We start from the raw sequence: 23673 nt of genomic DNA, 5'->3' as shown, positions 1-23673 counted from the left end.
TAGACTGAATGTGCTTCATTTATTACATGCATCATGAATTATTCATCTCCTTGCCAGATGGCCTGTTTCTTGTTTCCATTCATCTGTTTAGCATGTGTTCACGTTGGTACCAAGAATACGACGTTCAAACATTTAGTATTATGATGTTAGTGTCCAATAAAGAATAAAGCGACAAAAACAGTGTGAAAAGAACTTTTTGAGCTTCACTTTAAGCTCAAGTTTCCCCCTCGGAAACAAAGCACAGGCACCTGCGGCGGATTCAGTCTAGTTGTATTTTCAAAATAAAAGGAAAAAGTTCGCGCCGCTGTGATTGAAAAAGGGATAGCCTCTAGCTAGCCGTTAGCTACGAACGTTAGCGAGTCGTAGTAATCCACCAAATATGTGCAGGGTGTGACTTTAATGATTATTTATGTCGTGACCTATTAGTAATTATGAATTTGGAATTCACGCTTTTATTAGTTATTTGCCGTTTTGGTTTTCTTATTTTGGCGGGTCAAGGTGGAATTCTTGTTAAAAGAGTACGTGTGACTTGACAAGTGTGGTGAGGTTCCCTTTTTTTTTTCCCCTTCCAGTGGGAGTGTGAAGAAAGTTTTTTGGAGGAAGGGAAAGTTCTCTTGGAAACTTGAGGACATGCGGCGGCGTCCTCAGCGAACTTTGAACAGCAAGAAAGAGAATGAAGTGACTCGCATTGTGCCCACACTGAGGTATTATTGTTTGATTAATTGATTGATTGACTCATTGATTGATTGATGATTGATTGACAGCGGCCTTGAGCTGATCATAACGCTAAAGGCCGACAGATCAGATGTGTTGACATTTTTTGTATTCATTAAATAACACACTTGGGTGATAAATGTCTGACAGCACAACAGTGCTATAGCGGTTAGCATGGTTGGCTAGAAGTTCTGGGGTTGTGGGTTTGAATCTCGGCGGAGTTTGCATGTTCTTACTTGTGTGGGTTTTTCCTTTCACATTCCCGAAACGTGCACGTTCGCTTCATGAAAGACTGGTGACCAATCCTTTGTGTGTCTAGTTTACATGCTCTGTGATTGGCTGCGACCAGTCCATTATTTGTGCATATGTGGTATGATATTGGATAGTGACCAGTTCACGGTTTGTCTAAATGTGCCTTGTAATCTATTGAACTGTAATAGTATACTACAGTATACCAGGGACGTCTCCAGGGTTTTATTCTCACACAGGGCTAAAGGGGGCTTGACTAAGGCTGGGGGTGGGCTGGAGGGCTTAATTGGGGCTCCACAGATTTCTGACAGAGCTATAGCAACCCCCAGCCCCGCTGTAGCGCCATCCCTGTGCGCATGCTTGGTGATAGCGACATAATGAAGACCAGTTGCTGCATGTCTGACTCACACGCACTTTGCAAGCACGCGCCTAACAAAGAAATACAAAATCTCCTGGCATCTTTGTATCTCACTGAAGCCAGATGAAGACAAAGCACCCATAAACGCAAACGTGTTAAACATCAATTTCAACATGCTAGACCTGTGGAAAAGATAATAAAAAAAGAAAAATAACATGATTAGTTTGAATGCGTCATGTGATTGCTAAATCGAATAGTCTTTTTTTTCATAGCTGGGAAAGTATGTATTCATAACTTTTTTAAGTTTTTTATTTATTTTTATAAACACCCTGAAGGAGACACCACGTTGGTGACCCCAAGGACCACATCAGTAGCCAATGTGCCTGTTCTAAAAAATAGCTAATAAGTTGATGAGACATTGTGATTTTCTAGGAATGTTGTAGAAGTAATCATTTGAAAATGTAAACACTAGCAGAGATTTATAGAAAAATTATCTATATATATATAAGTTGCATGTTTTTTAAGGAAATCATTTTTTGTTACCCCCCCACTTCCCCCATTTTTGTTGATCCCCACCCGTTTTATTCAGTAAAATATGTAGGTTGTATAATTTGAAAAAATAAACTTTTCCCACCTCAAAACCAAACAAATTTTGAGATAAATAAATAAAAGCAGCATAGAAAAATACATATAGCAACATTTGTACTCTTAAAAAAAGAATTGTCTGGAAAAATATGTAGAAAAAGCTACTAATTTTGTAGGAAAAAAACCCTATTTATTTCCTTTCTTGAAACAAAAAGTTTTTTTTCTAGAAAAAATATAAATACAAAATATTTAACTCTTTGACTGCCAGACGTTTTCAGAAACGGGATGTCGCCAGTGCCCGCCGATTTAAGCATTTTGACTGATCTTTCAAGGTCCACAGAAAATGTTATGTTTGGACTATGGAAACACACATACTACCAAATGAAAGATTGGACTCTCATCTTTCATCAGAAAAAAAAGTTTGTTTCTACCATATTCCGTTCTTTAGTAATCAACAATAGGAAATGGTTAGTTTCACCGAAATGCTCTGTTTTGAAACAAAAAGCGGAGAAAAAGAGCTTTTTGTGATACGATGTTATTTCATGCACTCTAGTGAATTTGACACCTTTTTTTGTCCATGAATGATGCCACAAACACCTAAATAGTGCTTTACTTCTGTAAAACACTACCACCAACAATGAAAAAGTGTTTTTTGGTTGCAAAATACGTTTATTTCCATTCAACAGTGTAACAATTTGACAAAACAATTTCGCAAGCTATTTACAAATGTGTGCAACTGTGGTACTACTTACAATTATGTGGATGTTTCAAATACAGTTTTTCTTTTTGTAACGCTCCCCTGCGTGCAAGGAGTCGGAGCAGGATTTGCACAACAGATTTGTTTCACTGCGATGGCCCCTTTCGCGTGCAGACGTTACACTTTCTTGCCGGCCTTTTTTCCCGGGGAATAGCAAGTAGCAGACTGTACCCACTCCTCCGATGAATATGGATTGGACTCGGGGCACTCTTCGTCGTCCGATTGAACGTCCGCCTGAGCGTGCTCGGTTGTGCTCCGCGTTTTCCGGTGTTAGCATCGCTAGCCGGGGAACCTTTATGACGTCGTCATAGCCGCCGCGTCAACGCTTCCAACTTCAGCGTCAACCTCGGAGTCACCATCATCATCATCGATGATGATCATCGTCGTCATCAATGTGCTCTTTAGCGTTGGTCGATGCTTTTCGTCTTTGAAAAAAACTGCTCGAGCGTGAGCTGCTTGCAACCGGTCGCCATGTTCTCTTCCCTTCCCCAGCCATTGTCCCCTCTAGCTCCGCCTCACAACTTCTACTGACGCCTACCCAATCTTGTCAAAAGAGAGTCATTGCTGCCATCTAGGGGCCAAAAATAGTCATTAGGCTAACTAGATCTGCTTGAAACTTTCACCACAGCTGGCCAAGGCTTTCCTCCACCCGTTTCAAAAAAACAAAACAATCTTTTAACGTCATTGACGGCCCTCCGTAGGTTTTTACTTGACGTCTTTTAACGTCCATGGCAGTCAAAGAGTTAAAAACAACAAAAAAACTAAATAGTAGTACTATTTTTCTTTTTCTTATCTATCAAGTGATGACACCACTTTTTGTGTATAATCTTTTTCTTATAAGCTCCTACTGAGGTTGTTCCCTTTTTAGGAAGCCCCCCAAAAAATCGAAAAAGCAAGGATGCTGACTGAAAGTGTTTTTGGAGGTCTGCCTCCTGGTGGTAGATTCACATAATCCCCAATTTTTATGGTCCCCGCAGGAAAGATGCGGGCGGCCGCCGCCACATCGCTGCTCCTGTTTCTTTGTGTTGTCCGCCTGGACCGCAGCTGCTGCGATCATCGGGAAGAACGCCATAATGACGGGAACGACAACGTTGATGACGTTGAGAACGACACGACGACGGCGAAGGGCGGCAGGAAGCAGCCGCACATCATCTTCATCCTCATCGATGATCAGGTGGGTGTGCAAAAGCGACGCGAATGGATGATGGCCAAATGTTGTGAAGGCTGCTGCTGCCATCTAGCTGTGGGGGTGTGAAGTGCGCGCTAATGAAATTTTCTGCTATCAGGACGAACTTGCAAGTCAATGTGCCATTTCGGGAGGGATGGCAACAGGACAGTTGGTGTTGGATGATGATGATGATTTGCGGACTTTCCCTCTATCAGGGCTTCAACGACATCGGCTACCACAACCCTAGCATCAAGACGCCCACGTTGGACAAGTTGGCGGCTGAGGGTGTCAAGCTGGAGAACTACTACGTCCAGCCCATCTGCACGCCCTCGCGCAGCCAGCTCCTCACCGGCAGGTACTAGTGCACCTCTAGTACACGACTGTTCCACTAGTATTGTTTGTTCGTGCAGGTACCAAATCCACACGGGGCTCCAGCACTCCATCATCAGGCCGAGCCAGCCCAGCTGCCTCCCCCCCAACATGGACACGCTCCCCCAGAGGCTGCGCCAGGCCGGCTACGCCACGCACATGGTGGGCAAGTGGCATCTCGGATTCTACACGTGAGCGCCACGCAATTCAGTCGTCACCCGCGCAACGAGCGATCGCTTATTCGGACTCGGCTTATCGTCTCGCATCCAGGAAGGCGTGCCTGCCCACCAGGAAAGGCTTTGACTCTTTCTTTGGATCCTTAACGGGAAGTGTGGACTACTACAGGTAACGAGTGCTTGCTTGTGGGGTTTTCATGTATCACAAGACGTGACGTTGCGACTGGCTTGCGTGTTTGGCTCGTGTGCGCAGTTACGGGTCATGTGACGGCCCCGGCCTGTGCGGCTACGACCTCCACGACAACGAGAGCGTGGCCTGGGGTCACGAGGGCAAATACTCCACCACGCTCTTCACGCAGCGAGCTCGCAAGATCCTCCAGAGTCACGATCCCACCCGGCAACCCATCTTCCTGCTCCTTTCCCTGCAGGTACTAGGCCAATTACCAAAAATAATAAAAATCAACAAAAAAATTTAAATACAACTTTATTCTCTTAAGCTATTGACAAAATGCAATAAGACTGAGGGGGAAAAAAACAAGCTACCCCTCCAAGGAAGATTAGTACTTTTTGGGAACCTTTTCTAAATGTTTTTTAATTATTTATTATTTTTATCTTACCTTACAACTTAACCTTAAGATCACTACTTACTTACCCCCCCAAAAAAAATTATTCTCATACAATTATTTAAAAAATATTGTAACTTAAAAAAAAAAATTTAATCCTTAAATAATTAAGTTCATTGCTACTCTTTGGGGAAAAAAAAGGAAAAGTGACTGTGTGAGCTAATCGTCCGATATATATATATATATATATATATATATATATATATATATATATATATATATATAAATTCTTTTAAAGATTTGAAAAAAAAGTATTCATAAACATTTATTCTAAAAATAGTTTATTCTAAAAAAAACTTTTTTCTACAGTAAATACCAACAATAGAACAATTACAAAATTGTTGTAATGTAATTTAACAAAAAAAAAAAAAAAAAAATAATAATAATAATAATACAACAGTAGAAAAATTACAACATTGTTGTCGTGTTTTTTTTTTTAATCCATGAGTGAATATAGAAAATTTCAACTTTTTTGTAATGTAAAATTACCACTTAAAAAAATGCTACTTTTTAAAAGGCCTCACCGACCACCACCAACAGCCCCCCCCACTCCCAAAAAAGTTTTAAAAAAAACCAAACAACCTTAAAAAGATTACACCGTTCTTCCAACATTCTCATGAATTTAAAAAAAAATTGAACTTTTTCCTTTGTAAAATGTGTTTTCCCCCAAAAGATCTTACTATATATACAATATAACAAATTTCTCTTTCCACTATAAATACTGAACCCTCTCCCCTTAAGAAATCGACAAATGTGTCTCTTTTCTCAATAATTATTTCCTTGACAAAATGAAAATTTCTTCGCCAAAAATCTGACTCCTTCAAATACTTTTTTTTTTTTAAATACATTTTTTAAAACCAGAATAATCGTTTGTAGAAGAAATGTGCTTGTTCCCTAAAGTGTTTTGGTGTTTTACGTGCACAGGCAGTGCACACGCCGCTGCAGCCGCCCAAGTCCTACATCTACCCGTACCGCGGCATGGTCGACGTGGCGCGGAGAAAGTTCGCCGCCATGGTGTCAACAGTGGACGAGGCGGTGCGCAACATTACCTACGCACTGCGCAAGTCGGGCTTGTACCGCGACAGCGTCATCGTCTACTCCACCGACAACGGGGCACAGCCCTTCACTGGCGGGAGCAACTGGCCGCTCCGGGGGCGAAAGGTAACGCAAAACGCCCGGCGACTGGCTGTGCATGGGCTCCGCCAAACAAAATGTCACTTATTTGGACTTCCCAGTATTTTGGAGAAGGACTACATAACCAATAACACTGGGGAACAATTAAGGGGAAAAAAATTCGGATGAGTTAGATTTTTCTGCTGATTAAATTGACATGCTAATTGACATGCTAATTCCAAAATTGCAGTCATTTTTTTTCTAGCACGTCAAGTTTTTTCTCCACAGCTAACCCTCCAGAAAAACACAATTCCGTAGCTGTAGTAAGAAGAGCCGATTACGATTGGCCTCATCTACAGTTGCGTGGCAATTTGTTTGTGGAGCCACAATTGAGACCCGGTGCGGTGAGTCTCGGTGGGAGCAGTTGTCTTCATTGTGTGCTGCTTTTTTTAGTTGTCAAAGCTTGTAATTATTCCATCTTTATTTATAAGTTATTTCATTCTTAAAAAACAAAACAAAAACAAAATAAACTTCATATAAAGTATAATATAAAGTTTATTTTAGCTTTTACATTTTTGACTATCTTTCTAAAAAACAATGTAATAATATATATGTCTAAGACTTTCTGAAAAATATATATTTTTTGCTTGTTCTAAAAATGATAAATATGATTTCTCCCCAGAAAGTACTTTAAATAATTGTTTAATCCCCTTAAATATAATGTAATATTTATATACATATATATTTTTAGTAATTTTATTTATTTTTAATGCAAAATTATTGAAAAAATTTGGACTATTCTTATTCTCATAATTTTGCTACTTTTTTGGGGGGGAAAAAAGATTAAATTACAACTTTAAAAATAATTGAAAATTATTTTTTATTATATTTATTCCATGAATAATATAAAAAAAAATAAAGAAAAATGTCAAATTTTATATTATGCTATTTAAAGTGTTTTTCTTGTGGCGAAAAAAAAAATCTATGGAAATACTTAAACATTTAAAAGCAGTCTTTTGCTCCCAAAAAGCCACACTTTTGTTGTTAGCGGTTATGATGACGTGACATGTTATGGTTGTTTTAAGGGTACGTACTGGGAGGGCGGCGTCCGCGGCGTGGCCTTCGTGCACAGCCCGTTGCTGCGGCGACGGAGGCGAGTATCAAACGCTCTGGTTCACATCACCGACTGGTTCCCCACCTTGCTCACGCTCGCTGGAGGAAACGTCAGCCAGGTAAGTCATGACGATTTTTACCACACTGAAAACGCTTCTCGGATTTGTTAGGCTAGAAAAAATGTCCATCCTGAAACAAATGATCTTTCAGATAAACTTTTTTTCTGAAACAAAAACACTTATCAGTGGCATTGGGCCAAAACCTCTCACCTCCAAGATCATCACTTTTCAGGATACCCCCAAAACAATGTGTTTTTTCAACCGTTAATATTACCTCATAAAAGAGAACAAGCCATTTTAACACTTTAGATTGAGTAATAATTCATAAAATCACACCCACATTGACCAAAAGTATAGATTTTTGAAAAAATATGAAATTGAATTGTGATTTACGCGGTAACCTGATTGTCAAGAAATATTTTCACATTTTAAATGGAGGCTCTGCTGCTTAGCCACTGAAGGGCTTTCTCAAACAGTAGTCAGCCAACCACTAGGGGGCGAACATGGTAAAGGCTTCATTAAGAGGCCTAAATAATAAGCGAGTGCACCAGGTATTTGTGTTTAATAATTGTGATTACAATATTAATCAAAATAAATGTGATGATCATTTTACCAGATGTAAAAAAACAAACGCTCTGGACGGCTTTATGAAGCTGTAAAAACTTTTGTTGAGTGCTTTTGAAGAGTAGCAATAATTCTGAATCTGTGTCGAAGCGTTGGCAAGTTTTCCACAGTGGCCGTAAAAGTAAAAAGCACATTTGACAGTAATGGAGATGAATGTGCTCCGCGGATGTCAGCGGTGCACAAAACATGGAGCTCATGGATACTTGTTGGATGACTTCAAACATAAATTGTTGACTTTTATTGGCACTTCCCACAGAGCAAAGTTGGAAGCTGGCTCGCTACACACACAGAAGTTTTGACAGTAGTCGTCGCCTTTGGCTGCCTGAAGACAAAAAAAAACTTCAACAAGTCAAGCAGCCACGACTTCTAGAAGACGACTTGACACGCTTTAAGTCACGGGTTAGGGCAAATTATATGACCGGTCCGGTATTTATACTCAAGCATAAGCTACATCATAAATACAGTATAAGTTGAGTACAAATACTACATGGAGCATAACACAGCTAGCAGGGGTAAGTCAGAGTCAAAAATATGTTCTATGCGCCCCCACTACTTTAAACATGTTATTCTGATTCATATTTTGTCCGTAGAATATAAATTAAGCAGCAAAATGCACCCATTTTATCCATCTCAAGGGGCAGCCATTTTTTGTCACTTGCCGACTGAAAATAACATCACAGTTGCTCAGGGCTCGGCTAACAACTGTCGAGGCTTAGTTTTTTTCTGGGTTTGGTCATGTGACTTTTGCAAACTGAGTCCTTACTGTGATGTCATTTTCAGTTGACAGCAAGTGTCAGTATAAGGCAAAATGGCCGCCTCCTGTGGTGGTTAAGAAGGGGTAGATTTTTCTGCATAATTCATATTCCATGAATGCATTTGGGACGCATTTACATAAATTTGGTAAAATAAATAATTCACTCCCATTTTTAATGTATTGTTTCAAAACAAAAACATTAATTTATAGGGGAATTTAATTATAATATTCATAAAAACATTTCTCCAAACTTTTTTTTAATTTTTTTTTTATTTTTACAAATGAATTACAAATCATACAATGAATTATTTTATTATAGTCACTTTTTTTCTACCCCATCTATGAATGAAACATGTCCCATGAGTACCAAAGTTGTGCATGTGCTTTCCTTTCACAGAGCCAAGGTCTGGACGGCTTCGACGTCTGGGCCGCCATCAGCGAAGACAAAGCGTCTCCTCGCCAGGAGATCCTGCACAACATTGACCCCCTGCACAAGGCCCCCGCGCCCACCCGCACTTGGGACGCTCCGCACAGAGCCGCAGGTAAACCAGTGAATGACATCAGCAGAACGCTGAGTTTGGGCCGGAGTGGTCAAAACAGACTACGTTTAGTTGTTGTTAAAAGGTTTTCAACTATCACAAATTTCTAAAGTTGCAGAATTTATTCTCATTATTATTATTATTATTATTATTATATTATTCTCGGGGCAGTGGTCGCCAAACTGTTCTCCAATCTTGGTTGAAGCGATTAGTTGAGTCACCTCAAGTAAGCTCACAAGTCACATCAATTAAGCTAATTGCTAATCACATTTTTGGCATCTTGTCTTCCAACTGGCTGATTCATGGAGGACATTTCAACTTGACTGTTCTGTGCAGTCACTGAAAAATCCCACAAATATGACTTCAACTTTATTCCTATAAAATAGGGCTTTTTCCAGAAAATATGACTTAATTTGAACCCCTCAACAAACATTTCTATGAATTACAACTTTTTTTTTTCTAGAGAGAAAAAAAATCCTAACAAAGTACTGCGGTTAAATAAACGAAGAAGAAAAAAACTTTAAGATTACACATTTTCTCTCTTAAAAAGGCCTTTTTCCTTGACAGGATAACATTATTTTCCTGGAGGGGGAAAAAAGTTTATAAAACAACATTTTGAACATAATATATCTTTTTTCAATATTTACTGTACCTTGAAAAACAACAACTTTCTCCCCACCAAATTCTGGTATGGCACAAACAGGAGTTTGAGCTTACTGAGATCCAAAGCTGTTCGTCATACGTTCATTCACGTGTCGATCAACCTGAAAATTCACGTGATATTTGTTTTGATTTGACAGGAGACTCACTCTTAAAAGAATTCAAGAAGCCCAAGAAGAAGAAGCAGCAAAAGAAAAAGAAGAAACTTCTGAAGCAAAAACCCAAGCAAAAGTCTGCCTTCAAGTTGTCAAAGTCCAAAGCCACCAAAAAGTTGTATTCGGAGCTCAAAGGTCGCCTAGCGTCCATCACTCATGCGTCCCACCCTAAAGGCAAAGCGCCCAAGTCCAAAAGGACTGCATCTCCGGAGCACAACCTGTCATGGACCGACAGCAAGCTACAATCGCGGCTCAAGGCTAAACGCTCTCCTTCGCTTACCTCCTTGTCTCCGCCTACTTTTTCTGAGCGCGCGCCACCGCCCAACAGTGCCAACAAGCTCCTCGAGTCGCCCGTGTGGGACACATCGGTCCAGGCGGCCATCAGGGTCGGCGACTGGAAACTGCTCACTGGAGACCCTGGACATGGAGAGTGGGTACCTCCGCAGGTATGTGTTACTTGCTATTCACATCTTCAGCACCATTTAAAAAAAAAAAAAAAAAAAAAAAAGTTTTTTTTATAAGAATAAAAAAAATTGAGGGACATATGTGTAATAAAAAAAAAAAGTACTATTATTTTGGGGGGAATAAATTTGAGCAATATTATGGGTCATTTTTGAAGAGAAATTGGTGCATTTGTATGATTTACTTTTTTTAAGTTGCATCAAGCAAGTTTAAATGTTTAAAATGAGATTTTTACACATCTATATGCAGCAGCAATGCCCTGATGTGTAGAACAAGTCCTAACGTGTTTACAACAACTGCGTCGATAAGCCTATAAAGCTCTTCTAAATAGAGGCAATCGGGGCAAAAACACTAACAATGGGACGTCATGCGCGCTTTCGTCTCCGGGTAGAATTTCCAATTTTTTTTCCCTCTCACTTCCGCACTGTTTTAATTTTTTTTTTGCGTGATTTGAATGTAGTGCTGGAATGCAAAAAATAAAATAAAAGTTACCAGTTCTGCACCATAACGCATAGAAGAAGTGCTCATTCTGAGACACTTGGGATAAACAACACTTCTGCAAGTGCTTTTACATTGATGGGTATGGAATCTGTCAGGAGTAAGAAAAGGACGTGTTTGAGCACAGCTGGCACGGATCCCCCAAAAAATAATAAGTTTTATTCAGCGCGACAAACCAAACCAAAATATAGTCTGATAGGCGCAGACAGAGGACTCGTGTAAACATCTGAGCAGTGACAGTGACAATTGGCTTCCTTTTTACTGAGAAGGTATGATATGATAACTATACGTCAAAGTAAGTTGTAACAATAATGATGACAAATGATGGTGGAATTTAAAAGCTAATATTGCTTATGAGCGTTGTAAATGTGATCTAGAGGACATGATCCGTGTATGGCTGATACATAAGTGTTCTGGTGTTACACATTATGTTGTCTGCATTCTGGTGTCCGAGTGTTTAGTGTACACATGGCACGTCTTCCAGGGAAGAAGGAACTCATAGCTAGCTACGTGTTAGCTCATGTACGGCATGTGCGGGTTACTTTCATGTTTCCGGCGTGGGCCGGCCAACAGCAGCTCTTTTCGGCCGGTTGTGTGAAGACAAATAAAAAGGTTAAGATTACCAACCACATCTGCTGCTGGCAGCATTCTTGTGAGTCGTCACAGTATTGTTCGCAACTTCAGTGTCTTTTCAGTCAACAGTTTATATAAATAGAACAGACGTTTCCAATGCGTTCAAGAATATGTTTGAAATAAAGACTGCATTTACATTTACACAGTCTAGAGGGGGCAGTCGCGTGTAAAAAGGTTTCAAAGCCCTTAAGGCAGCTTTAATGAAAAAAATATTTTTGTGGGGGAATTTATTTGGGGGAGGGTGAGATGGAATTGTCTTTTACAAAAAGTGTCTTATTGTATGTGTATAGTTACTGGAGATATATATATTTTTTATTATTATTTAGGAATAATAATATAGAAATTGCCTTTTCCATGGTATCTTTTTTAAAACTTGTATTTTGGTATAGAAGTTTTTAAAAGAAAGAAACATTTTGTTAACTGTAATTCTTTAAGTTGTATATTGAGAGAAAATTTTTTTGGGGGGGAGAGGGCATTTTTGTGGTGTGTATTTTTTTAGAGGAAAAACTTTTTTCATAGTTTTGGTAAAAAGTTTTGGTAATTTTCCTTTTTGAAAAGCGTATTTTGAAGGACAATGGGTTGTGTGATTTTTTTTTAAAAATGTATTTTGGTGTGCAAGTTTTCAAAAATAATTTTTTGATTTCTTTGTAAATTACTGAATTAGTCGTTTATTTGGGGAAAATATTTTTAAAAACTTATCTTAAGATAATGTATTTTCATGTATAAAAAAACCCCAAAAACATTCAACAAAAATTTTAAGTCTTTATTGTATTTTTCTTGAATGAATTTGATTTATTCTGCTTATTTGTTTGTGTGGAGGTCCTGCCGACATTGGCGGGACGCTGGTGGAACCTGGAGCGGGCGTTCCCGTCGCTCCGGAGCCAAAACGGCGGCAACTCGGCCAAAAGCATTTGGCTGTTTAACATCAGTGCCGACCCATACGAGCGCTGCGACCTTTCCCACCAGCGCCCCGAGGTGGTGCACCGCCTGCTGGCCCGCCTCGCCCACTACAACCGTACCGCCGTTCCTGTCCACTTCCCGCCCGACGACCCACGCGCTCATCCTAACCAGCACGGTGGCGCCTGGGTCCCTTGGATTGACCGGGACGAGGACCAAGACCAAGGCCGTAAAATGGTCCAGCAGAAGAACAGCAAGAAGAAGAACAAATGCCGACTGTGCAAGCTCAAGGCTTTCTTCCTTAAACTCAACACCGGGATCATGTCCAGTCGCATATGAGCCACATCACAAGAATTACGTACATAAGACAGGCCCTATTAACAACATAAATATAGTGAAAATACAGTAAGTGTATTTGGATTTATCATAATTCTAGTTTAAGTTATCTCCATGTCTCGTAACGAGAAGAAGTGACCATCTACTGCAGATAGCTAAAAATGAAGTTGCAGATCAGCTTAATAGTAGATATCCGTAAAGAGAAATACCATAAACAGGAACGGCAAAAGTGACGTCATTCATCCTAGGTGTTGCAGATAGATGTAATTCAGTTTTGCCAGGGCAAAATTGAGTGACAGGTACACTATCTCCATCGGTTTACAGATCTCAAATTAAAATGATTCAAAATGTAACTACAAAAAGTCAGGAAAATGATATATTCATCAAACTGAAACTGTTTACCACAATCGCACAATTAATAATAATTCTTGTATTTGCTCATATTCAAATAACAAATCCTAACTTTTAGGGGAGAACAATTTAATAACTTTTTTGACAGTTTTTCTTGTAAGTATACAGGGATTTTTCTCGAGTGAAATATCTGGAAAAAGAAAAATCCATGAACAAGTTCAACCAAAATTTATGTGTGCATAAACTTAGAAGTCACTTTTCTTGACAGTGTTTTTAATCCCTGAATAATGTTGCTACGTAGTGTCAGAATATTGACTTTTCCCGAAAAATGTGACTTATTACTTCGCAAACATTAAAAAAAAAAGCAAAAAGTCTAACAAATATTTTTTTAAAGCCAGTTGCCACTGAAAATACATTCTTTTTAATCACAAGTACCTTTTTCTTCTTTATACGACCACTTGTACTACTTTTTTTGCTCATAATATTAGGTGATTCTTTTTAAATGCATTTTGCTACTTTGTCAAATGCTAAATGAGCCTTTAAATTTTATGGATGAATCATACATGTTCCCATTTTGAGTACAAAAGCCCACTGGTCCTTTTTAAGTTGTAACAAACCTTGTGCACATGTGGAATGTTTTTTTCTTTTCACTTTATTCTTTCTATTATGTTTTTTTTTGTGAATGGCAAATGTTTGTCATTGTAATTCAAATACATTGCATTTTTTAAAAACTATAAGTACTTTCACCCACTCACAAATATTTATTGTCTTGACAAGTACTGTTCACCTGTATTTATAATACTGCCATATGATGATGAATGTTGTAAAATGACCCTCACCCCAACTAATACACGAGTTTTTAGTTATACATATTTGAATTGTTTGAAGTTTACTTGTAATGCGTAGATGGGCGGGTGAAGCTTCATGAAGCTTTCTTTCAAATTGTGGCAAAACTCAGAAATTCAGAGCTTCAATGAAAGAAACTGGCACATTGAGGTGACGAGTTCAAGTCAATGCAACCTACGTCATCCAAGCATGACAACATTCACTCTCTTCTTGCAACAATAAAAGTAAAAATGATATTGATGGATTTGTATTATTTACATAACTGTGTTCATTTAAATAGAAGTTGCCACAAAGTTCTTTTTATTGTTATGTGCTCATCTTTATTATAACTGGAGTACTTCTGAACAGAATAAACAAAAGGAGACAGAAGTATTTACAAGTTGTTTTTTTTATTAAGTAGTATTTTCATCACAGTAAGACTTAGGCAGCTCCTCTTCACCCTCGCTACTTTTCCCGCTTTTAAAAATATGCATTTACAATAGAAGGCGTATGTATCTGCAAGCCAATTCCCGCGTACCTTATTTGGAGGTACAAGATCAAAACAATCCCAAACTTTTGAGCGGCGCTTTTCACTGGTCACCATTACTAAAAAACAACAACATGGGTTTTAAACGTTTCCTCCCCTCCACCACACCTGATTCAAATGATCACAATCGTTAGCAGGCTTCTGCAGAGCTTACTCATGAGCTGGTGTTTTGAATCAAGTGTGGTGGTGAAGGGAAATATCTTATAACATGCAGAATAGGAGCTCTCTAGGACTTGAGTTGGTGACCCCTGCACCAATACCAAAACCGCAGCGTTGTGTGACGCTTCAAACGTTAAATCGGTCAAGTGATAGAATAATACAAGCTCCGAAGCACTATTTTTGAAGCAGTGTGATTCATGAAGGCTGACAAGTTTCAAGTTTTTGTCATTTGACTATCTCTGATGACGTGCAAAAAGGAGTGCACTTAAATTGGCCACTAGGTGATGCCAGACATCAAGATTTGAAGTTTGCCTTAGTCACTTGACTTGTGCAGCAATGTACACTGTTCCAAATTATGATGATTTTTTTTTTAAGTGTCAATTAAAACTCATGGATGGAATTGTGTTTTAGGTCTCTTTGGATCGCTGAACTTAATCTCAGACCCATATGATATTAGTTTTGTCATGCGAGCCTAATTAAATGAAAAACTACTAAATAGGATGTTCCGCATTACTAAGCAGACCAACATTTTTAAGCAATATGGGAAAAAAAAAAAGATCTCTGTGAAATAGTTGAATGCCTTGGACAAGGTACGAAAGAAAACCTGGGAAATTTCACCAAACATAAGCGTGATCATCGTACTAGACTTAAATTGTTAAGATTTAAATCATCTGAAATGACTACTGCAATGGGATTGCAATTATTTGCCGAAAAACAAGATTTCTCTTAAACTTTTAAGAATAAATTTTTAAGAATTTGTAAGTGGATGAAGCGGTCTATTGTAAACACCATAGAAGAAGCGTTCAAGACAAAGAAGGAAGCAGACAGACAAACAAAATAAAGAGCAAGAGGCGTGATAATGCCCTGGATGTTTATTCATTGAGTGACATTTTTTTGAGTACTGTACTTCCATCCATCTATCTTTGCCGCATTATGCTGACATGTCCACACCTGCGCACACGAGGGGACGCTCACTGCTGTACGCACACACAAAAACTCAACAACAAAAAAACTACAAGAAGCCGCTGCCTTCTGTACCAAACTCTTCACAGAAGAGAAGATCAGCACACCGACAAGCACAACACCTTTTAAGTCTCAAAATGAGCGTATTTTTTTTCCAAGTTGTTTTTTGTCTTAAGTGCAATGATTGGTCCTTTTTTGCCATGTACCAACACAGAAACAAACTAAACAATGTGTTTCTTTTTGTGGAGTCAAATTACAAATCAAATTAAGAAAAAATGAGGTACAAAAATATTTATTGTAGAAAAGATGTGTGAAATGGCGGATGGGGTTTGGATGTAGAACGGGAGGATTGGACGAAAATGCGGCACAATAAATAAATGAGGGGGTGGGTGGGAAGGAGGTGGGGCTTGTTGAGATTGGTCGCAGCAGCGGCAGTTTGTCCTTTAACTCTCTTTAATTTTGTTTCCAACAAGTCGAGTGCAAAACATCACAAATGAACAATTGTGTATTCAAGTCATGTTATGTACAAGAGGGGCAGGTGGGCGGGGCCTACAAATATTCAGTACTGTACACGTAATAATTGCCATATTAACAATTTACAGACAATCTCTTATTAACAGTAACAAATACGGTGGAGCTATATATATATATATATATATATATATATATATATATATATATATATCCCGGACGATTGGCTCCACACGGTCACGTCCAGTCAGTCTGCTCACGTTCAAGCCTAACGGACGATGCATAGCACCTTAAAAAAACAAAACAAAAAAAACCTTGGGGTCCCATATGCGACGGGCTACGTCACCTCCATGGCCATTGTGTTCTCAGACAGACTGCTGAGTGCCGCTGTCTTGTCCTGCTCATGGTTCTCCCTGTGGAATACAATGATAAAGTTAGCAATGGTAGCGTGGCAAAGATACCATATGACAAGGGGGGAATCTAGAAGACAGTAAAGACAGTGCGTGTTAAGGTGTCAAAGCACTCATTTGTTCATTAGCTAATAAAGTTGTAGGTGCCTTGATATATACACAACCGTAGAACTGCGGGTTTTGAAAATCAGTCAAAATGCTCTAAAATGGCAGCCATCCAAGGGGTTGCTTGAGGGACAACAGAGCCGGTGGCAGCAAAGAAAAACAAAGTGCTACGAACCACAATGGATTTTAGGAAGGAGATAATCTTGCCGTTGTATCTACCATGACTACTTCCGTAAATACTGACCAGAGGACCCCCCTCCCCCCTAGCTGTTCAACAATGTGCCTGATGTTAAACAGCCCACGCAAGGACCACTTAGTAGTCTATCAATTTGCTCAAAGTAAAATGCACAAACTCAGCACTGAACTAAAGCAAGCATTAACATGGCAATAATGAGAAATTTACAACAGACCATGTACATTTGCTAGTGCATTTTTCATCCACTGATGCCATCACACCACAACAAGTATGGTATTTTTTATTGTTTAAATACTGTACAAGGTGTACATGTTTTTACATAAATGGAAATTAAATTAAATTAAATTAGAAATAAATGAAAATAGAAAATCCCTGTTTTGGGAGGTTGGAAATGGAAACATTTTCAAACGGACTTTGAACACTTCACAGGAACAAATTGTGTTCAAACTCCAAGGTACCACTGTACAAGGTTTGGCCTAATGCCAGCGATATAGATTCTACTCTATCTTAGTGTGAGGATAAGATAAATTACCTTGTTCCTGTCTCTTTCTCTCGCTCTGATATTTTAGCGTCACTTTTCAGTGACAGCTAAGATATCTGCCTGTTAATGTTAGCATATACGACTTTGCTCTAGAAAAATTGTCATGCATTTTTGCAGCAGCCACAAAACCCGTTGTATTCCAACAGTCTCATTGCAAGCAACTTTTTATTCAACTGTATCGCTCATTTGTCTTAAAAGTGCTTGTTCAGTCTCTTGTCTATTAAGTTAAGGATTTACATTTTTCCCGTGACAACTATCTTTTCATGTTAGTTTTACCTGGGCACGATGTCCAGCGGCGAGGCTGCAGAGGCTGAGGGGACCTTGGGCTTCTGACAGTTGGCAGCGGCATGCGCCAGCTTTAAGGCAGACGCCGACATGGCGCTGCTTAGCGTTCGGGGGGCATGCACCCGTTTGCCGGTGGGCACGGCCAGGCGGAGGCTGTTGCCCAGCGGGACCTGAGTGGCATTAGTGGTTGCGGGACCGGTGTGGTGGGCGGTGCCGTTGTTGCTGTTTGTGCTGCAGGCGGGTGAGACGCTAGTGGCGCTGCCCGGGTGCAGGGCGGCGGCGCTGGACATGGTGGCGGGTGGGGCTGGGGCGGCCAGGGAGGGGGATGCTGTGCTGGAGAGGTGCAAGCCCTTGTACACACCTAAACAACAGCAGGAGTCATGTCATGTATGCTACTGCTAACAACAACAAAAGTGAGCAGTGAAAACAAACAAACAAACAAAAACACACACACACACACACACACACTTGTACTTATATAATTGTGAGGACATCCATAGACATAACGCATTTACTAGCCCCTTCACCTAACCCCAACCATCAAAAATGATTGCCTAGCCCCCATTCCTTACCCTAACCTCAACCATAACCCAATTCAAACCTTAACTCTAAAACCAAGTCTTTACCCTCAAAAAGAGGTCGAGTTGTGAGGACCGGCCAAAATGTCCTCACTTCACAAAATTGTCCTCAATCTGTTGGTTAAAGACGTATTTTGGTCCTCACAATGTAATATGTACAAGTACACACGCGCGTACGCACATACACACCACTTGTAACTGCCTACTTTGTAATAAAAAGCACAGAGGAAGTCGATCTTTGGAAGACCCTGGTTCTCTTCCCTCTTTTGCAAAAGACAAGTTCTGACTGGTTTTGTTCCTTGCGTCATGTCTTATTTGGTGCATGCTGTTAATAACCGACAGCTGCAGAGTGATGACGTATGGACGTGGGTTACGAGGGAGTGTTCACTTAAAATTGTGTTGACTAAACAAGGCCAGCAGGTTCTTGAGTGTTTTTGTCTGTCGAACTATTTTTAAACGGCCTACACTACACATGTAGCAGTGGTGGGATTTGTGCACTGGCATTTCTAGTTTCTCTTCAGCCAATATATGGACATATTTTTTTTATTGGCTAAATTTAGCTGTTGCGACTTAATCAGGTGCACTTTGTAGTCCATAAATTACGGTTACATATATTATGTTATCTTTGGTATGTAGATATATTTGGCTGACGTGGTCGTGTATCAATGATGCTGGTCATGATGTTGCTCTGGGTTGTCAACTTGTCTCAGTGTGAAAGGGTTTTTAAGACCTTTGATGCTTCAACGTCCTACTTAATTTTTAAGTGACTCTCATTTTCCAAGTTTCATATATTTTCAAGTGTGCTGACCAATAAGACATACCTGAGGGAGATAAGATGCCGTTGATGCTGCCACCCAGGCTGAGCTCCTCCTTGGTTTTCAAAGCTAGGATTTGCTCGGTGGTGACAAGGGCCGAGGCTGCGAACTGCGCGCTGGCTTGGTCCAACGTGTTGGCAGACACCTGAAGGGATGAAAAGAGAGAGATTAGAATTGTGGAGGTGGGTAGTGTGAGCCCAAGTTAGTCATCGTGATCACCTGTGTTGTTGTGCTGTGGGCAGTGGTGGCTATGTTAGCTTGAAGTTGCTGCTGCTCCAGCTGCTCCTTCTGCATCTGCACCAACTGGTCTTGGTGTTGCTGGAACTGCTCAGCTGTCAGGGCTGACACGTGCAAACACAGCTTGTTTACACACATGGACTAGTAGTCAGAGGAGGGAACGCACTTTGATTCAGCGACATGGGGTCCCAAACACGACGCGGGAGACTGTGTGAACGCTTGCTTCAACAGCACATTTCAATGCATGACGGTAAGACAACAGACAACAGAGACTAGAATATTTCATATAAACTAGATACGTTTGTAAAGCATTTGTTTCATCAGAGCACCAAGCAGTGCTTTGACTAAGGCCTGCTAAACACCAAGTTACGCGGCTGACAGGCGACCCTTCGCTTCACACCAAGCGAAGCAATAGAAACAAAATGCAACCCTGGATTGTTTTTTGAGGCTTTGCACACAATACTGTACTACTTTTTTTTTATTGAACCGCACCAACATGATTGTCAAGGAAGAGGATGGCCACAAAGAAGAACACAGGAGATAGTGTTTTAATAGTGGTGACTATTTTAAAACAAAGCATATACTGTTCATACTATAGTTGTAAGGCTTGGTGTAACTCAGGCAACTGATGAAAATAAAATAAAACTGCTATAATATGGCTTAGACTGTGTATTTCCTATTCAATGTTTTGTTTTAATGCCTGTTTAAAAGGGACTATAGAAAAGGTGCTCCTATTTCTTTATGGTAAATGTTATAAGAATTCTATAAAAAAAAAAAGCAGGTTTATTCTTTCTTTTTGATTCATTGACATACCAACAACTAGAATGGAGAATGGAAGCCGAGTAGATGATCTGATATTGTAAACAGAAGTGACTAGTTGGACAACTGTTAAAAAAAAATAAATAGTGACATCACACCCAACATTCTTCTTAATGTATGCCAGCTTTTATAGATTGATAGAAAGCTTACATTGTTTAAATATTTGCAATTATTAACGGTTAATACATTGATGAACTTTTTTCTGTCTGAGTTTGAAATGTCCGACAGTACAGTACAGTACTTGAATGCAGCTGCAGTTTGGCTCGTCGAACGCTGTTATTTGTTGACGGTCCCGTTAGTGGCTAGTTGCTAACGCTACCTTCAGCAAAATTTATACCTTATATTGTATATAACTTTAAGATCGCACAGCCCTAGTTTGACATGATGCAAAGGCTTGTTGGACATGATATAAAAACCAAAACCACCAATAAAATATTAAATGTAAAGTATTTTTTTGTTTTGTTAAATTTTATTGAAGTTTTTTTTATTTTATTTTTATCCTGCACTGGTAGAGTAGTTACATTCTGCTGGCATTCATGCAGACGGTATGAATTTGGTTGCTGGTCAGTGACCAAAGATACATACATTTTACATATAACGCACGCAGGACTTACCAACATGGGGCTGAGGTGGCGGTCCAGGCGGTATGACGCGATGGGTGGATGGCCCAATATTGGTGAGCGGCCGCTTGATGCAGCGACTGAGCCTACGGAACAACGGGTGGGCATTGTCCAGCTGGTGCAGCGGTAGCGTCCGTGGTCTGAAGTGGCGCCACCGGCACGCCTTTATGCTCAAAAGAATCTGACTGAGGTCCGAGGGTGGCGAGGAGGAGCTTCTGTCTGAGGTATTGGTTGGTGAGGTACTGGCAAATTTGCTGGTAGCGGGTGAGCCCGACGGAGGCGGCGTGCAGTCCAGCGTCTTCGGGTCCAGTTCATGGAAAACATTGTCGTAGTCTGAGTGAGCTCGATCCAGTAAGACCCTAGAAGGCAAGAATACAATCGTCATGACACTGGCAATAGTGTGACACAAACTACCAGACGCTTGCACTTTAACCATACTATGTTCAATAAAAGACATTATATTTTTGTCACTCAGTACGCTCGCTGGAGAAGTGTGGTTCTTTGCTGCCTTGTCATGTTTGTTTATACCGGATTGAGTATTTCTGGTGGGTTACACGCAAGAAGCACAGATCTATATACTTGTATGTATGTGTGTAAAGACACCAACTGTGGCGTTTGTCTCTATGGCAAAAACGCCACAGAAAAATCAATGTGTTCAAGCGAGGCTCCTATTGACCTTTTGCACGTGATGTCACAGCCATCATGGGAACACCCCCTACGGGACGCTGGACGGCAAAATAGCCATTTGCCTGTATTGTAAATATTGAATCTCATACAGCGTAAGGTTCTTTATCCAATCGATTATCTTATAAAAATGGTCATATCTTGCTGTGCGTTTGGTTGTACAGACAGACAAAGGAGTAAACCAAATGTTGCTTTTTATCGCATACCTAACTAATGAAGACAAAAGACGTCGATTGATAGCAGCAATCAACAGAAAGAACTGGCAGTCCACAAAGTATTCACGGATTTGCAGCGATCATTTTTTTGTGAGGTTAGTAGATAAATGTTGTAATTAGTAGATAAATGTTCATTCATTTTACTAGTAAACGTACACTGTATAACAAAGATTGTAACAGAGGTGTCGAATTGCGTGTTTCAAATCACATTAACGAGCCACATAATTAGTGTCCACTCCAACAGCACGAACACACAGCTTAGTTTGAAAATTTACCTTCTTCAAAGCTATTAAGTGCATTTGATAATAATGGGGGATTTCGTCTTGTGTCTTTGTTTTTCACTCTGGAGCCGGAGTCATATTCATTAAATTACCGCATAGCTTGCCACTACGATAGTCATTTGCTCCATGCTAGTAAACATAGTAACATAACATCATCACAGCGTTTCAATATAGAACAAACTATGTAAAAAGAAGTCAGTTAGCAGGATTAACGAGTTTTACCTTTGCATTACAAGGTATATTGTCTCCAATTTAAGTAAATATTGCGCTCTATAACTCCCGACTAAGTGTGCAACTTTGACTGACAGGCAACTTTGATTGAAGTAGTAGATTCCATGGCTCTATGGGCAATAATAACTTTTAATTTGTAAAACAGCAGTCGCTAAGTCACTAAGTTGCTCCGGGTCACGTCCACTTCCATTCAACAATCATTTCCTTCCGCCGTCCGTCATAGGGCAGTCACGTGATGTCGGTGCAAATGGTCAATAGTGAGTGGGACAGAGCTGCGTATACAAGTCGTTACTACAAAAATCAAGATTCCTTGCAAATTCAAATAAGTGAAAAAGAAGAAAAGAAGATGAAGAAAACAGAGAACATGCGCACAGCGAAAAACAATGCGCCGTTCAATCGAGGTACGAATATAGCAAATATTTGCGTTTTAAAACGGTTATTGCCTGCATGTAAACGTAGTCAGTGGAATTATGATGCTTATGAATTATACCTGTTATAGAAAGGATATTTGATATTATGGTATTGAACATCTGACCTCGCAGACGTTAAAAATAAATGCTCCCATACTACCACACCAAAAGCAATGTCAGCAATGTGGAGCTACTTAAAGGTAAACACTGTGACAACATTTTTAACCAACTCCCAAATTATACTCTGCAAAATGGATGATGAACTTCGCTCAGGCAGACCGTGTGGCAGTTGCCAGACTGAATGCCATTACCAAGTATCAGTGCTTGGCATCAACGAGTACTCAAACGTATGTAGTGGACCACACCACTATGCAAACACTAAAATATCATAACTGATTCTCATTACAGCTGCCATAAAAAAGGTATTTTTTTCTCCCAGAAAAAAAAAGTTGGGTATCTAAAATGAAGTGGTGGTGGAGTGCGGGGCATTACCTGCCCCCTCGTCCCAGGCGTCGTCGGGCCAGGCCCTGGCATCGTCGCGGTACGGTGAGCGTAGTGAGACTGTAGCGGTACCGGGCATGTGCCAGGCCGCCCTCCGAGCCTGGGGACCACGGCCAGGCACCCATTCGATCATGACGAGCCTGAAATTGCACACACACACACACTCAATCTCACAAAGCTCAACGATGATGACAATGAGTCTGACACTCACAGCGTAATACTGGCAGCCCGCCTTCCTTCGAAAAGCATAGGCGCCATCTGGGTCGTTCTCTTCCTCAGCTTCTGAAGAGCCCGAGTGCAGCTGTAGACGACAAAAAAAATCTGATTGACTTCTGCTCTTTTGTGCTGTGGTTTCCCAAGCGGCCTCTAGATGCCAGCAAAGGACAATGATCTGCGAGCTAGCACCTGAGGCTCTTCATCTGAGCTAGGGAAGTCGTACTGGTTCAGGTCCTTAGCGTTGAAGACTGCAGGACCATGATGGTGGTGCGCAGCGCCAGCTGAAAGCGGAAGAGTCTTCTGTTTCTTCTCATATTTCCTCTTCTGCCGAGGGGCTTCCGTCTTTTCAGGCTTGAGCGGGGATGCCGAGA

General features: G+C 40.3%; 2 protein-coding genes across 3 annotated transcripts in view; one reads left to right on the top strand and one right to left on the bottom strand.

The window, feature by feature from the left end:
• Positions 1-560: 560 nt before the first annotated feature.
• LOC144042919 (arylsulfatase I-like) lies at positions 561-14408 on the top strand. The gene is made up of 11 exons (XM_077556017.1): positions 561-704; positions 3641-3837; positions 4047-4186; positions 4242-4391; positions 4471-4545; positions 4630-4804; positions 5924-6160; positions 7198-7344; positions 9060-9204; positions 10002-10462; positions 12429-14408. The coding sequence occupies exons 2-11, from the start codon at positions 3646-3648 to the stop codon at positions 12843-12845; spliced, it is 2139 nt and encodes a 712-aa protein (XP_077412143.1). The 5' UTR covers positions 561-704; positions 3641-3645; the 3' UTR covers positions 12846-14408.
• A 1173-nt stretch (positions 14409-15581) lies between these two features.
• Positions 15582-23673, bottom strand: part of LOC144042918 (enhancer of polycomb homolog 1-like) — a 42284-nt gene continuing 34192 nt past the window's right edge. For both annotated transcript variants that reach the window (XM_077556016.1, XM_077556015.1), the window contains 8 exons: positions 23492-23653; positions 23298-23387; positions 23078-23226; positions 20759-21123; positions 19308-19429; positions 19095-19233; positions 17687-18056; positions 15582-16571 (listed from right to left, as the gene is read on the bottom strand). In XM_077556016.1, coding sequence (XP_077412142.1) covers positions 16496-16571; positions 17687-18056; positions 19095-19233; positions 19308-19429; positions 20759-21123; positions 23078-23226; positions 23298-23387; positions 23492-23653 — 1473 coding nt within the window. In that variant the 3' untranslated portion in view covers positions 15582-16495. The remainder of the gene's footprint in view (positions 16572-17686; positions 18057-19094; positions 19234-19307; positions 19430-20758; positions 21124-23077; positions 23227-23297; positions 23388-23491; positions 23654-23673) is intronic.

This window comes from Vanacampus margaritifer, chromosome 2, assembly GCF_051991255.1.
Source record: "Vanacampus margaritifer isolate UIUO_Vmar chromosome 2, RoL_Vmar_1.0, whole genome shotgun sequence".
In the NCBI taxonomy this organism is placed as follows: domain Eukaryota; kingdom Metazoa; phylum Chordata; class Actinopteri; order Syngnathiformes; family Syngnathidae; genus Vanacampus; species Vanacampus margaritifer.
This window is presented reverse-complemented; position numbering and strand designations above follow the sequence as displayed.

What these genes read in the sequence shown, in the direction of transcription:
- LOC144042919 (XM_077556017.1), top strand. Translation starts at nt 3,646, where the DNA reads ATGCGGGCGGCCGCCGCCACATCGCTGCTCCTGTTTCTTTGTGTTGTC. An exon ending in TCCTGCTCCTTTCCCTGCAG is followed by an intron (nt 4,805 to 5,923) that starts GTACTAGGCCAA and finishes TTACGTGCACAG; the next exon opens with GCAGTGCACACGCCGCTGCA. An exon ending in CGCTCCGCACAGAGCCGCAG is followed by an intron (nt 9,205 to 10,001) that starts GTAAACCAGTGA and finishes TTGATTTGACAG; the next exon opens with GAGACTCACTCTTAAAAGAA.